Raw genomic sequence first — 14,092 nt, 5'->3', positions numbered from 1 at the left:
TGTGTATATGCGTGTATCATACCTGAGTAGCTGAATCGCCTGAGTAATGGGTTGAAATCCTTTGAAATCTCCTGAAATCGCCTAGAGTGGGAGAATTATGTTTATGTTATTATGAAATTAGGGATTTCAGGAAGAAACGGGTTAAACCCGGGTCTCGTCTGCCGCCGGGAGTTGCAATGGGTCATTACGGCAGCGGGGGCTGTTCTGTAATTTCGCGAATTTGAAGTAATAGTTTGTTAAAATAAAGAATTTATTAATAGAAATATATAAATACAAAATAAAAATATAACAACCAAATAATAAATAAATTAGGAATTTAAACATCAATTAAAAATATTTATATATTTATTATCTATTATTTTACAATTATTTAAAAATAAAACTAAATTATTTACAGCAATGAAACATTGCTTAGGCCGCATTGAGTCAAAATTGTTATATTCCCGCAATGTAACATTGCGCTGCCCGCATTGAAGCAAAGTTGTTATACTCCCGCAATATAACAATGCGGCAGGCGATTATATATATATATATATATAGAGGAATGATCAAATACAAACTAAAATTAAAATAGAAACTTAGAACTAATCAAAGCCATTAGATCTATCCAATCTAATGGTCCCCCCTAAATCACACCACCCAACTACCCTGCACCCTCCCACACCCAATTTCAGTTTTTTCCCTCTGTTTTTAATTTGATATTTCCCGTCAAACCGTAATTTTTTTTTAAAATCCGATTTCACTGTATTTTTTTACATCTCTCAACAATCGATTTGCATACCATATGTGTTATATTTCGAATTAATTTTAAAAAAAAATATTTGGTTTCTAGTTTCTATTCTAAATTGGTTTCTAGGAGTAGCCTCCTATATATATATATATATATATATATATATATATATATATATATATATATATGGTGTTCAATCAGGAGCCAACGTGGGTTGGGCGGGGGCAGCCAACCCACCGCAATGTTTCATTGCGGCAGGAGACAATATTCCAATGCGGGCCTGGACCACCGCAATGAAACATTGCGGCAGTTGCCCCATGCACAGGGAACATTGCGGCCTCCGCAATGTTACATTGTTGGGCCGACCCACAGATTTTAATGCCCCAACTGCCTCTTTCTTTAGCTTTTAATGCCCTTTTTAGCTTTAAATTCCACTCTTTTTATAATTAAATAAAACTTACTATTATAAATAGCTAATATTAATATTCCACTTAATTTTTTTAATAATATATAATAATTATTAATATTCAATATTAATATATAGCTTAATTACTTTATTCAAAAATAATATTAATATTTTTAATAGGAAATATTAATATTATTTATTAAAAGTATAAAAATAATATTAATATTCAACAGTAATTAATTTATTAAAATATGTTAACATTAAAATATAAGTAAAAGTAATATTTTAAAATATTATAATATAGCTCATTTACTTTATTAATATTAATAAGTGTTTAATACTTTAAATTATTCTTTTTATTTTACATTTTCTGTAGTTTTTAAATATTAAATATTTTTAATAATATTAAATATGAATATCTTATATTTTAAAATTAAATACTAATTTAATAATAAATCATACTCATCAGATAATAATTCAATATAATGATATAAAATATTAATATTTAAAAATATTAATAATTAAAAATATTAATATTAAATAATAGTTTGGGATTTGGAACATCCCAAACTAGAATTTAATATTAATATTTTAAAATATTCATATTTTATATTATTATATTGAATTATTATATGGTCAGTATGAATTAATATTAAATTACTATTTAATATTAACACCTTAAGATATTCATATTTAATATTATTATTAATATTTAATATTTGAAAACTACAGAAAAAAATTAATTTAAATTAGTAAATAGTTATTATTATTAATAATTTAATACTAACATATATTAATAAAATTTTAATATTATTTACATATTTTAATGTTGTGTGAAAGAGCGGTGTCTTTAATATGTATTATTATCATAATTTTTTGATATGATTATAATCATTATATTTTAATATCCGTATAATTGGATCGTCAAAAATTGTAGTTTATAACTTACATGTCAAGAAATATCATCTGACTCAATTATTTTGCCAAATATTCACAAATTTATGTAAAATAGTTACATTTTTTAATTAAGTTATTCTTGTGAACATTTAAATTTTGAAATTAAAATGTCACATATTAAATGAAATATAAAAGTCTTGAAACTATTTTTTTGGATAAATTTTCTAATTTTAAAGAAAAAAACAAATACGTTTTTCATTATTAATATAAAGGTTGAAATTTTAAAAATATTGTATTTTTTTGATATCATTAGAATAATTAAATGTTAACATCCGTATAATTGGATATTTGAAATTAATATTTTATAACTTATATGTCAAGAAATATCATCTGACACAACTATTGTGCCAAATATTCACAAAACTATGTAAAATAGTTGCATATTATAGTTAAGTTACTCTTATAAACATTTATATTTTGAAATTATAATTTAACATATTAAATGAAATATAATAAGTCTAGAAACTATTTTTTAATATTTTTTGATTAATTTTCTAATTTTAAAGAAAAAAATAAAAATAAACAAAAAAGACCCCGCCGCAATGAGTCATTGCGGGGTGAAGTATCCACCGCAATGAAACATTGCGAGGGTGTGTTGTACATTTTTTTTAAAACTGTAAATACTTATATCTGTTGACTTGGGCGCAATTTTCATTGCGGCCCCCGTAATGAAATAATGATGTAGTGCAGTAAATGCACACACCTACCTTAATTTGTTTATATTTTTGATCTTATACTGCTATTTTTACTGCTACTTAATATTCTGCTCAAATTTGTTCTTCTGAAAATCAAGGTTAGTATTCAAAATTCACGGCTTCTTATTTATTTGATTATTCAAATTCATCTAGTGATCATAACGATTTTAATTATGTTACCCCCCCCACAAAAAATAGGATTTATCGTAAATTTTTTAATGATGATGAAGTAATAGATGTTGATAGTATTGAAGATAAAGTTAATGATCCGGGGAAGGGAAAAACACATGTTTTAATAGATAGTGATGATGATGTTGGTTTCGGTTGGAAGAATCACGACGTTCACGGTGATTCCGATGATAGTAATGATTCTTTTAATGGCGATGATGATGATAAAATTAATGATGAAAATTTTGTTGGAAATATGAATGATGTAGTTCCTTGTGTTGGTATGATATTTGATTCGTTGGATGAAGCGGAAAGTTTTTATCGAGGTTATGGTCGAAGTATAGGGTTCAAGATAATTATTCGAAGTAGTCATAGCCTTATAGGCATTCAAGAAATGGTGGTATACCGTCACGTTTGTATATGTGTCGAAAGGGTGGAAGATTGGGCCCAAAATCCTTGGAAGTTGAAGATAGGGTTAAAGGGAAACGATCTCGAGATGTCATTCCTCGAACTTGTTGTCGTGCTCGTATGTCTATTGCTCACAAAGTAAGCTCAAACAAATGGGAAGTAACCAAGGTTAACCTAGAGCACAATCATGTTATGGTTACATCGGATAAGGTACAATTCATGCAAAGATCACGCAATATAGATCCGTTTATCCGATGTTTGATTGAGTTATTCAACAAATCGGGTATCGAGACCCTGAAAGTGATGAATTTACTTAGTGAGACATGTGGTGGTATTGAAAAAGTTGGTTTTTCCGCTCAAGACGTACGAAATGTAATACGTGACATTCGAAGACGGGTTTTTGATTCCGGTGATGCGGAGTGTGGATTGGTTTTGTTACGAGACTTGCAAAAACAAAGTGATGGAAATTTTTTGTACCGAGTGGATGTGGATGAGGAGAATCGGGTTAGGGGTTTGGTGTGGGTTGATCCTCGTTCGCTTAACGCGTACAAGAATTTTGGAGATGTGGTAAATTTTGACTCGACATATCGGACTAATAGGTATGACATGCCTTTTATTCCAATTACGGGAGTGAATCACCACTACCAAAATATTTTGTTTGAATTTGCACTTGTAAGGGACGAGAAAGAGACTTCTTATAGATGGGTTTTGAAGACTTGGTTGGAAGCGGTCGATAACAAGCCACATATTACCATAATTACGGATCAAGACATCGTTTTAAGTAATGTCATTGCCGAGGTTATGCCTAACACCAACCATAAATATTGTACGTGGCACATTAGTAGCAAGTTTCCCGAGAAACTATCTACTTTGTATACTCAATACTCGGAGTTCAAGACGGATTTTAATGCATGTATCTACAAATCATTGTCACCAACGGAATTTGATTTTAATTTCTTATCATGTACTTTGAAATATTAATGAATTTTAATTAAATATTTTCAATATTGTTAATGTTAGTATTTGTTGGCATTATTAATAATCCCAAAAAAAGAAGTGACTCCAAAAAAAAAATTGAAAAAAAATTATTTTTAAAGTTTTTTTTTCTAAAGTTGGGCAGAAAGTTTTCTGTAAAACAGAAAAAGTATTATATAACAAATAAAACATTTGCAAGTGCAGTGACCAATCTGCAAAATTCTGAAAAACTGGAATTACCCCCGCAGTGTTTCATTGCGGCAGCCGCAATGAAGCATTGTGGGGGCCGCAATGAAGCATTGCGGGGGTAAGGCACCTTTCAAATGAACATCCACGGCCAGTCATTAATCAAGCCTAGATTGGCACTGTGATACCGTAACGTTAAAAATGCACCTATATGGCATTGTAGTCTTATGTTGCCCAATGGCTGTAGATTCTTGAAAACAGAGGGATCAAATAAGAAACAACCAACAAACTGCATCTCAAAACCACAATTTATGCTAATACATATCATCTTAACGCCTCTTTGCCAAATATTTTAATACACATTTATAACTGCAATAAAAAATTAAAGTAATTTTTACACCGAGAAGCCCAAATTTCGTTCATGGCATACATTTTCATTAAGGTAATGTACAAGAACAGGAGCAATTTCATTTGATAATTCATAAGCAATTGAGAAGACTAAAATATAAAAAAGAAGAAGTAAAATTACCTGTTTTGCAATTGAGATTAAAGAGAACAGGAGCGTGTGTATATATAGGACGGAGCAGAGTGTATGTATATAAGAGAATGTTCAATCGCCAAGAATCGCCAAAAAACGTCTCTGTTATGTGTGTTTTTGAGTTTTAGGTTAGTTTCCGCGTGTAAAGAAAAATGACTACCGCAATGCTTCATTGCGGCTGCCGCAATGAAACATTGCGGTGGTAGATTCATGTTTATTTGATATTCGATATAATATTTAACATTATTAATATTTTCAAATATTCAAATATTTTCATTTATTATTAAAAATATTGAATAATTAAAATATTTAAATATCAAAATATTTTCATTAATTATTTTAATATTTATTATTAAATATTTTAATATTTTAATTTCATTTTAATGTTTCAATACTTTTAAAATATTAAATATTAAATATTTAATATAATATTTAATAATATTATAAAATTATTTTATAGTATTTTTTTAATATACAATCTTTAATCAGAAATATTAAGAATAATATCTTATTAAGTTAATATTTATGTAGATAAAAATACATTGATAAATGAATTAATATAGAAAAAGGGCAAAAAGGGAAATAGAGTATGGAGTATGAAACATAGCGGCTGTAGCGGATCCCAGCTTTCCGTTTACTTCTTCAACGGTCCTGATTTATTGGTTGTATGGGGTCTGTATCCAACTATGGCTGTGGATAGAGACCCTGTATATATATATGGGTGTTTTAGTCACAATATCAATAAGGTTGTCCACTTATAAATGAGAACTAGCGTAAAATCCCGTGCGAGGAACGGGCCTTCATATATATTGAAATATTATCTAGAAGGAATTTGTATTTATACAAAAATAATTTTTTAATACGATAAATGATTATTTCAACTTTTTACGGGATTGTTTTACTTCTTTTCTTTCCATACATACTATAAAAGTGGTATTGGATAACTTAAGTGGTTAAAACTTATTTTTTATCGTAGAGTTCGATTTTAACTTACCCCAGAATTTTGAGATTGGATATTTATTGTAAGTTATATGTTAATAAAAAAATTAAAAACTATATCAATATAACAAAAATATTTGAAGTTTGTTTGTAGGGATATGTATTGTGTCATTTCGGGGTCGGGGAGTACAATCTCCAGCTTCGATTCCGAACACACCTTGAATCTTAAACGGGAATTCTTTTCATTACTGATCCCCGTCGGAATGAAGATTTCCACGGGGATGCGGGGAAGAAATAAAAACATTAATTTTATATTTTTAGTATATTTTTTAAATAAAAAATTGTCTAATAATTCGTAATATATAAAAGTATTGATAATATCTCATATTTTTAATATCAAATCATATTAAAATTGATTTATAATGTAAATGAATGACAAATTAAAAGTATATATTATATTATGATGTAAAAAATTGATCAAAAAATTATAGATTATTTTAAAATTATTATAATTTTTTAATTATTGCTTTTATAAAAAATTATTTAATAAAATATATTAAAATATATAATTATATATATAGACTAAGAGAATTTATAAATGTGAACCGAGTGAAACAAATTGGAAATGTATATGAATCGGGTGAAACAAATATGAGGTGGTTGCATTCTTAAAATTTTATAATGAAACTACAAAAACTAAATAAAAAGGAGACACATAAATAATATAAACCAATATTTTATTTACTCAAAAATTAAAGTAATAAAAGAAGAATTTGATAAAAAGAGAGGATGTGGTTTTTTTAATAAGAATTTTAAAATAAGTAAGGATGTTATGTAGCACATGATGTGAATATTTGATTAGGAGATTTGGAGTTTGATTCTTAGTGGATACAACAATATACCTAATTTTAGCAAAACAAAAATTGTGCGAGAAATCGCATTTTTATAATTTTTCATTATAAAAGTGCAAAATTGTAATTTTACAGCCATTAAAATGGTTCAATTTGCCACATATTCTATTTTAATATATAGAAGGAGATATAATTATAAATTAAACTATGAAAACTAAAAAAGAGAGTTAGATAAATAATATAATGCAAAATTACTCAAAAGTTAAAATAATAGAAAATTATTATGATAGAAAGAGTCGATGTGGTTTATGTAATAAGATTTTCACATAAAACTCAATGAGATATACAGATAATGGTAGTGGCATGTACTCAATAATATATAGAAGGAGAAGAGTGTGTACCTATAAATGAAAATGAAGGGGTGTCCACCTATTATTATTAGCTCCTTAATTATATATCAAATGTAATTGTTTTATTATTTAATTATGCACCTATATCGAATATTTGTACAAATATATTTAAAAATATTCGACGAGGTGGAATAAAAAGTTAAGATATAACTTTTGAATTCTAGTCAGCTTAAGGGGAAAAATTTAAACAATTATGATTTTGCCGTCTAAAATACGAATTACATATAGGATAATAATATCTTTTTCTAAGTTTTTATTCAAGTTTCTACTTTTTTCTAATTTTTTATTAATTTTTTTTAATATTTTACTAATTGTTACCAATCAAACCGATTTAATCGACTAGATGATTTTTGTAAAAAGAAGTTTAAACCTGATTTTTACATTTACAATCGATAAATTACATCAGTTTTTTCGCTAAGGTTCCTCCCTAATTTTAGATGGGGAAATGAATTTTAAAGCAGGCACCTGCAAATACTTCTAACAATTAATCGGATCGTTCTCAAGAAAAACATTCAATCCGATTAATCGTCAAATTTTAAAACGTAAATTACAGTAGCTTATAAGATAAATTGTGATGGATTATTATCTAATAATTTTTTCTTAAATAACAGAGAAGCTACAAACACAAGGATATTTAACATTTGTTACAAGTAGCAATCATTTGTAATAAAACAAATATGTAAAATTTTAATTACAATTTTTTTTTTAAAAAAAGGGATTGAATATAAAAGAATCAAACAAGACATTATGTGTAGTTAAATAGTGTTTGGTTCTAAAATGTATGAACGTACTTTTAATTCTTCTTTATACTGATGCATCACTTTATACACGGGCAAGGCGGCAGGCAACTAGTGCGGCCCTGATAATTGGCGTATCATGTGTTTTACATACTTCTGGCAATTACTATTTGTTTTCGTTCACAGAGTAAACTACACAAGTACAAACAGTAAAGCAACCAATGAAACATAGTTGAAGGCAGGGGTGTACTCAACCGCATCCCGCCGCTCATCCGAACCGTATTTGAGGATAATCGCGAAACGCGGGTTGGTTGTGGATTTAAATTTTAAAAACCGCTCATTCGCGGTTTGGACGCGGTTTTAAATTTTTGTAAATCGCAAAATCGCTACCGCAACTTGCAATATATATTTATAATAAAATATATTTTCAAAATGTAGTTGATATCATATACATTAATAAATATACACATTTATCAACGTAAATTTTTTTATCCTTTTCTTTTTTCTTTTCTCTCACCTCCACATTTTTATATGTTTTTAATATCCTTATTCCACACGGATCATTTGTTTATATTTTATTTTTGAATGTAATTTATCACGTAACCTAAACTTCAATTTATTGATATTCCGAATTTATTTTTTTGCAAATTATTAATTATTTTAAAATAAGTGGTTGAACCGCAAACCGATCCGCAATAACCGCAAATGACGCGGTTAACCGCAACCGTATTGCGGTTGCGGATGACAATTTTTTAAAACCGCTCTTCGCGGGTTGGTTCGACTTTTACACTAAAATCGATCTGATCCGAACGGCGTACACCCCTAGTTGAAGGGAGATGGGAAAGGACCGAGGGAGAAATATTAGCAAAAAAAAGTTAATTATATTGCATCTCCATCTTCACAAACATATTTCCTATCAACTATTCTACAACATCGGGAAAAAAATAAATAGATCGAATTACAATAAATGGCTGAGACCAAAAACTAGAATAAATAAATAAGAACTATACAGTTCTACACCCTCAACTACCGATTCACATGCCACGTCATTTTACCCATGTCTAACAATTTAACTGCTGCATCAGCCTTCAGTTCCCTTCAAGTGACAACAACCTTGTTTATATCCACACTGCCTGCAGGAGTTCGCCCAACAACATGAAAACATGTATTCTATTCAAAAGCTGGCAGAACAAGCAGTAAAAACACATTTTTTTTTAATATTTTGTAATGAAAAGAATTTATTCTTAACCCTTGTTATCCTTAACTGACACTTCAATGACAAGGGCAAAGGATACAGAAGAAACAAAAAGAATTTAAAAACCAAGTGGCCAAAACTTTATATTAGTACCTGATGATGGTCCAAAAGTCTGATGCTTCCAGTAGAAAAATTGGGAAATCTGTACATGCCTCTGGAATAATATTCTACCCGTCCAAATATGTTTACAGATCACTTTTAGGTTTTTTTTTACCATTTCTCCAGTAAAGTGATGTTCCATCCAAACATAAAGAAGTATCTATGTGATTTCCTTCGAGGTTCAGTAATAGATTGTCTTTTTATCATCAACATCCCTGGCTCAAATTAGCTGCACATGCATCTATATATAGACAAGATCTCAACTTGTGCCTGCTCAACTTCATGACTCCGTATTAGAACCACCACAACAAGTGTCAGCAGTATTGGTTGTACAGTCAAAGAAGCAATCTCCAAGATGAGTAAAATATCACTATAATCCAAATCGAAAATTCATTCATTCAGTAACTGAAGTATCCCTCGCATCTGAAGATACGGATTCTCTAACAGCTTTTCATTGTTACTCTGCAAAGGAATAGAAAGAAATTACAGGCACGTCAGATACTCAGAAGTCAGACCTATAGAGTGCTGCTTATAGGGAAAAAAAACTATCTAGTAGCAGGACAAGCAAAACAAAGCATATGGCAAGTAAAGAAGGCATTGTTACCATACTACTAGACCTGACAATACTGGTATACGACACGTGAACACGGTACGAAAAGACACGAATAATTAGTGTTTGGGTTCGAAAATTTGGTACACGAACACAAAAGTACACGAACATGACAAAAACAAAAATGTAATTAGTGTCGGGTTTGGGTTTCCAATACACGTACACGACACGGAACGAAAGTACACGGAATAAATAAATAATTAATTAAAAAAATATAATATATATATATATACTAAATACCAAATATGAATTTTACCTATTCTAAATAATATATATAATTGTAAATATTAAAATATATTTTATTATTCCTTGACTACGTGAATGAACACTTCACCATTTAATTATCTATTGAATTTTTTAACAATTAATAATTTTCGTATATAATCCGTGTATTTTAGTGTACTAAAGCGGGTAAACACGAATATATTAGTTCCAGGTTAGTGTCACCAAATTGGTACACGAATGCAAATCCGGGTCGGGTCCGGGTTTAAGATTTGGTACACGAAAGTACACAGAATATTTGTACACGACACGGAACGTTGCCAGGTCTAAGCCTGAAAAGCCCGGGCTTTTTAAGGCCCGGTCAAAACCCGGGCTTTTTAAGGCCCGGTCAAAACCCGGCCCGGTAGCCTTTTGTGCATCTCTACTACATACTACACTACTGCCAAGCTACCAGATAGTGGGCGTACCTCCGTAATAATATTAAGTATGCATTTTAAGTTTTTAACTATATCAGAAATCACAAGACAAATACAGAAATTAATTGCTAAATCAAGCATCCATCTCTTAAATTGATAAGGCTTTAGAGTGACATTTGGGGAACCTTATTCCATGGTCCTAACATTTAGTGTATGACAAAAGGTTTTTCCTAAACAGGAAATTCAACAACTTGAAAAGGTTGTAAAAAGAGCAGCAGTCAAGAAGTCACATCATAAAGCATATGCATCATAAGAGAACGGAATATTAAGCACATGTTCCAATATTGTCAGAAGTTTAAAATGACATCAAACTAGAAATAGTTCCAACCTGCTGAGCTCTATAAACAAGGCTTGAAAGCATACGTTGGTAACTTTCCGGTTCCTCTGTCATCATTCTCTGTAAAATTAATCTCATGTGTTAGTTCACACTAACCAGGAAACAGAATGTGAAACTAATAGAAGGCTGTGAAAAATTTATAATAATCTTGCCTTCAGAAGGAAAGTTGACGAGTAATATGCCACCCTAGAGTCTGTATCATCCAAGAGCTCCCTACCAAAAACAGAGAGTTTATATTAGGTCATTATACACATTAGACCCTTTGTCTAAAGCATCCAACTGCAAAGATACCTAAAGAAATCGTCACCGCCAACTTCTAGGAAAGCAGCAGGTTCAGAAGTGCACTTGCCAACTAAAAGTAAAAGAAGCGTGGCTCTTATATCTGATGTGGCACCAGGAATGTTTCCTCTACCTTTACTACCAACCGAAACACCTAATGCAATGTTGTCTGTAGCTGCACTAGCAAGTTGAATCAAAGGCCAGTAAAACAAAGCAGCAGGGACTCGTGCAACCAATTGCATGGGTACAACGGCTTGTCCTCGGAGTAGTAGCGCAGCCATTGATGCCGTCTCACTTGTTAAAGTATCATTCTTGCTACTAAATTTGCTCTTCGTGTCCTCCATGAGATCCTCCCCACATGAAGTTCCTGATTTAGCATCATCATGAAGTGCATCTCCACTTGAAACTGAATTTGATGGGAGTACTTTCAGGCACAGTTGGGAAAATAGAATATAGCACATCTGTTAACAAATGGCAAACAAAGATTATAGAATAAGATATCTTGAATTGTATTGCAATAATTCTCTAAAGTATTTCCAATAAATTTACTACTTGCATATGTCAAGTATTCTTATCATGAATTGTTTCTCAAGGACTACCCAATATATATACTTGTCCAATGAAATCTAATATAACAATTAACAGTTGATAAACACTGGATCAAACTGAAGAGTATACCATGTTTTAATTTCTCTGCAAGAAGTAGGAAGAAGTGGTGCAACAAAACCAATTATATTTATCTATATTCCATGCTATTATATTACTTTAGTAGTTATAATGTCCTGCTCAATTTGTAAGCTACAAATCTTCTTTGAATAAGATGGCATACATCAATATTTACTCCCAATCAAATTTAACAACACAAGTCTACCGTCTTTCAAAATTTACCTTCAATATATTTAGGCGGTCTGTTTCGTTTATCTGAGCCACCAAGGACAACGCAGTACTCATAACATCTATTACTGCACTTGCTTTTTCAAGACGACTCTTTTCCTGTAAATGTTCAGGCGCGTCATTGTTCAAATGATGGATTTTTTTCTCATCCAACAAAAATTTGCATCGTACAAGAAGTCTATCGAGAACAAACAGAAAGCCCCATCTGATAAGGCTATTTTTTGACTTCAGAAGACCACATAAAAGCCAAATTGATAAGGGAACATCTAAATCCTCTGAATAATCATTGACTCCGGCAAGAGCGATCTTTTGCTGCAAGTACTTAACATTTGACCATATTGTGTCTTTTTTATCATTAATTTCTGCCATGAGCAAATCACCCAACCACAGATACCCATTTTGACGATAAGGGATTCTTTCTGAATGAAGGAGAGAATGTAAAGTGGCCCATGCAAGTTTTGCTTTCATGCAGACATCATTCCTAAGAACTCCGTCCTCTATACTTTCCAGATAGGTATGCGATTTAGATATATGTCTCAAGTGGGAAAACTCTGTGTCTAAATTAGAAAATGAACGAACGATTGTATCAAATCTCTCAATAATCTTTTCTTGGAGCTGCAAAGAGAAGTTCAGATAGAAATATAAGAAAACAAAATCAAGTGACCCAGGACGTACAAACAAATCATCAGTAGGTATTGCATCTATAACATCTACCAATCAAAACTTCAATGAAACCAATAAGACCCAGCACCACAAGGTTTATTATATACAAATACTTAGACAAATAGAACAGCCTAGAAAACAAAGTATCCTAACTTTATACGACAAAGGCTATGACATATTAAGTAAACAATAACTCTGTTCCCTTGTATTTTCTCGAAAACAAATGCTAAATTTTCTTATGTTAAACAATTCACATGTGCGGTAGTTTATAAATTGCTACATTTCTCAAGGTCTTGAAATTAAACTAATGCATAACCAGATTACCATATTCAGTCTGTCACAGTTGGCATATCTGGACAAAGCAGCAGCTACTGATCTTTTTAAGAGGTCCCCAACGCCATCCACCCCAAGCCTGACAGAAATATGTAAAGCTTCGGGCGCGTCTGCGAGAGTGAGCAATGTTGCAATAACTTGACTCTCATCATCGCTATACTCAGAAACTCCAGAAGCCAAACATGCCTCATTTATTTGATGCAAAACATAGTCAAACAGAATCATGTAAAGATTTCTCCTGTCATCCCTCAGATTTGCAAGCACGAACTGCATAGAGAAGGTAATTCGATGAGTATCTACAATATAGCATATAATATAGGTCCAGCCATAGAAATGTATGGTGCTGTAATTATAAAATCGCATACAATTCTTGCAATGACCCAAAATCTCATAGCCCTTTTCTGTATTTCATTTTACTTTAACTATGTCCATTCCCCTATTTTAGTAACTCATTATATCTATACTAAATTATATAATCGAACATGGGTATAATTCTTAGTGTGTCGGTAGTATTAATAACATATTACAATTTATTATCTATAGAGCTCTAAATGATAGACACAAATATTTAGAGTTCGAATCCCAACAATTACACTATAAAATTAATATTTATACTATTAGCTCTACACATACTAGCTACCAGAGTTTTATGGTTCAAGTACCATTAAGAACATTTTAAATATATATTATTATATTATTTATCTTCGGAGATACTTAAAATAAAACATGACCCAAAATACCCGATTTAACGTGGCAAAGTACCGAATTTACCCAACAACAGTGAACTTGACAATTTTACCCACCAGAAACATCACTGCATAGGGCGTATTTTAAATCTATCACCCCCACCCAATCTGACACTTAAGCATATGAGCATATCCATACCTTTGTCAAAAAAATCTTCAATCTTATATGTGACATTAG

At 30.7% G+C, this 14,092-nt stretch overlaps 1 protein-coding gene across 1 annotated transcript; it reads right to left on the bottom strand.

Moving 5' to 3' along the window:
* Nucleotides 1–9,039: 9,039 nt before the first annotated feature.
* Nucleotides 9,040–13,456, bottom strand: LOC141707083 (uncharacterized). Its single transcript, XM_074510065.1, has 7 exons — nucleotides 13,160–13,456; nucleotides 12,167–12,787; nucleotides 11,291–11,739; nucleotides 11,152–11,212; nucleotides 10,991–11,059; nucleotides 9,349–9,816; nucleotides 9,040–9,133 (listed from the first exon to the last, which is right to left on the bottom strand). The coding sequence occupies exons 1-6, from the start codon at nucleotides 13,439–13,441 to the stop codon at nucleotides 9,745–9,747; spliced, it is 1,554 nt and encodes a 517-aa protein (XP_074366166.1). The 5' UTR covers nucleotides 13,442–13,456; the 3' UTR covers nucleotides 9,040–9,133; nucleotides 9,349–9,744.
* Between the last annotated feature and the right edge of the window lie 636 nt (nucleotides 13,457–14,092).

The sequence above is a fragment of the Apium graveolens genome, chromosome 2, assembly GCF_009905375.1.
Source record: "Apium graveolens cultivar Ventura chromosome 2, ASM990537v1, whole genome shotgun sequence".
Lineage (NCBI taxonomy): Eukaryota > Viridiplantae > Streptophyta > Magnoliopsida > Apiales > Apiaceae > Apium > Apium graveolens.
Note: the sequence above shows the minus strand (reverse complement) of the source record. Positions and strands in the feature narration are given on the sequence as shown.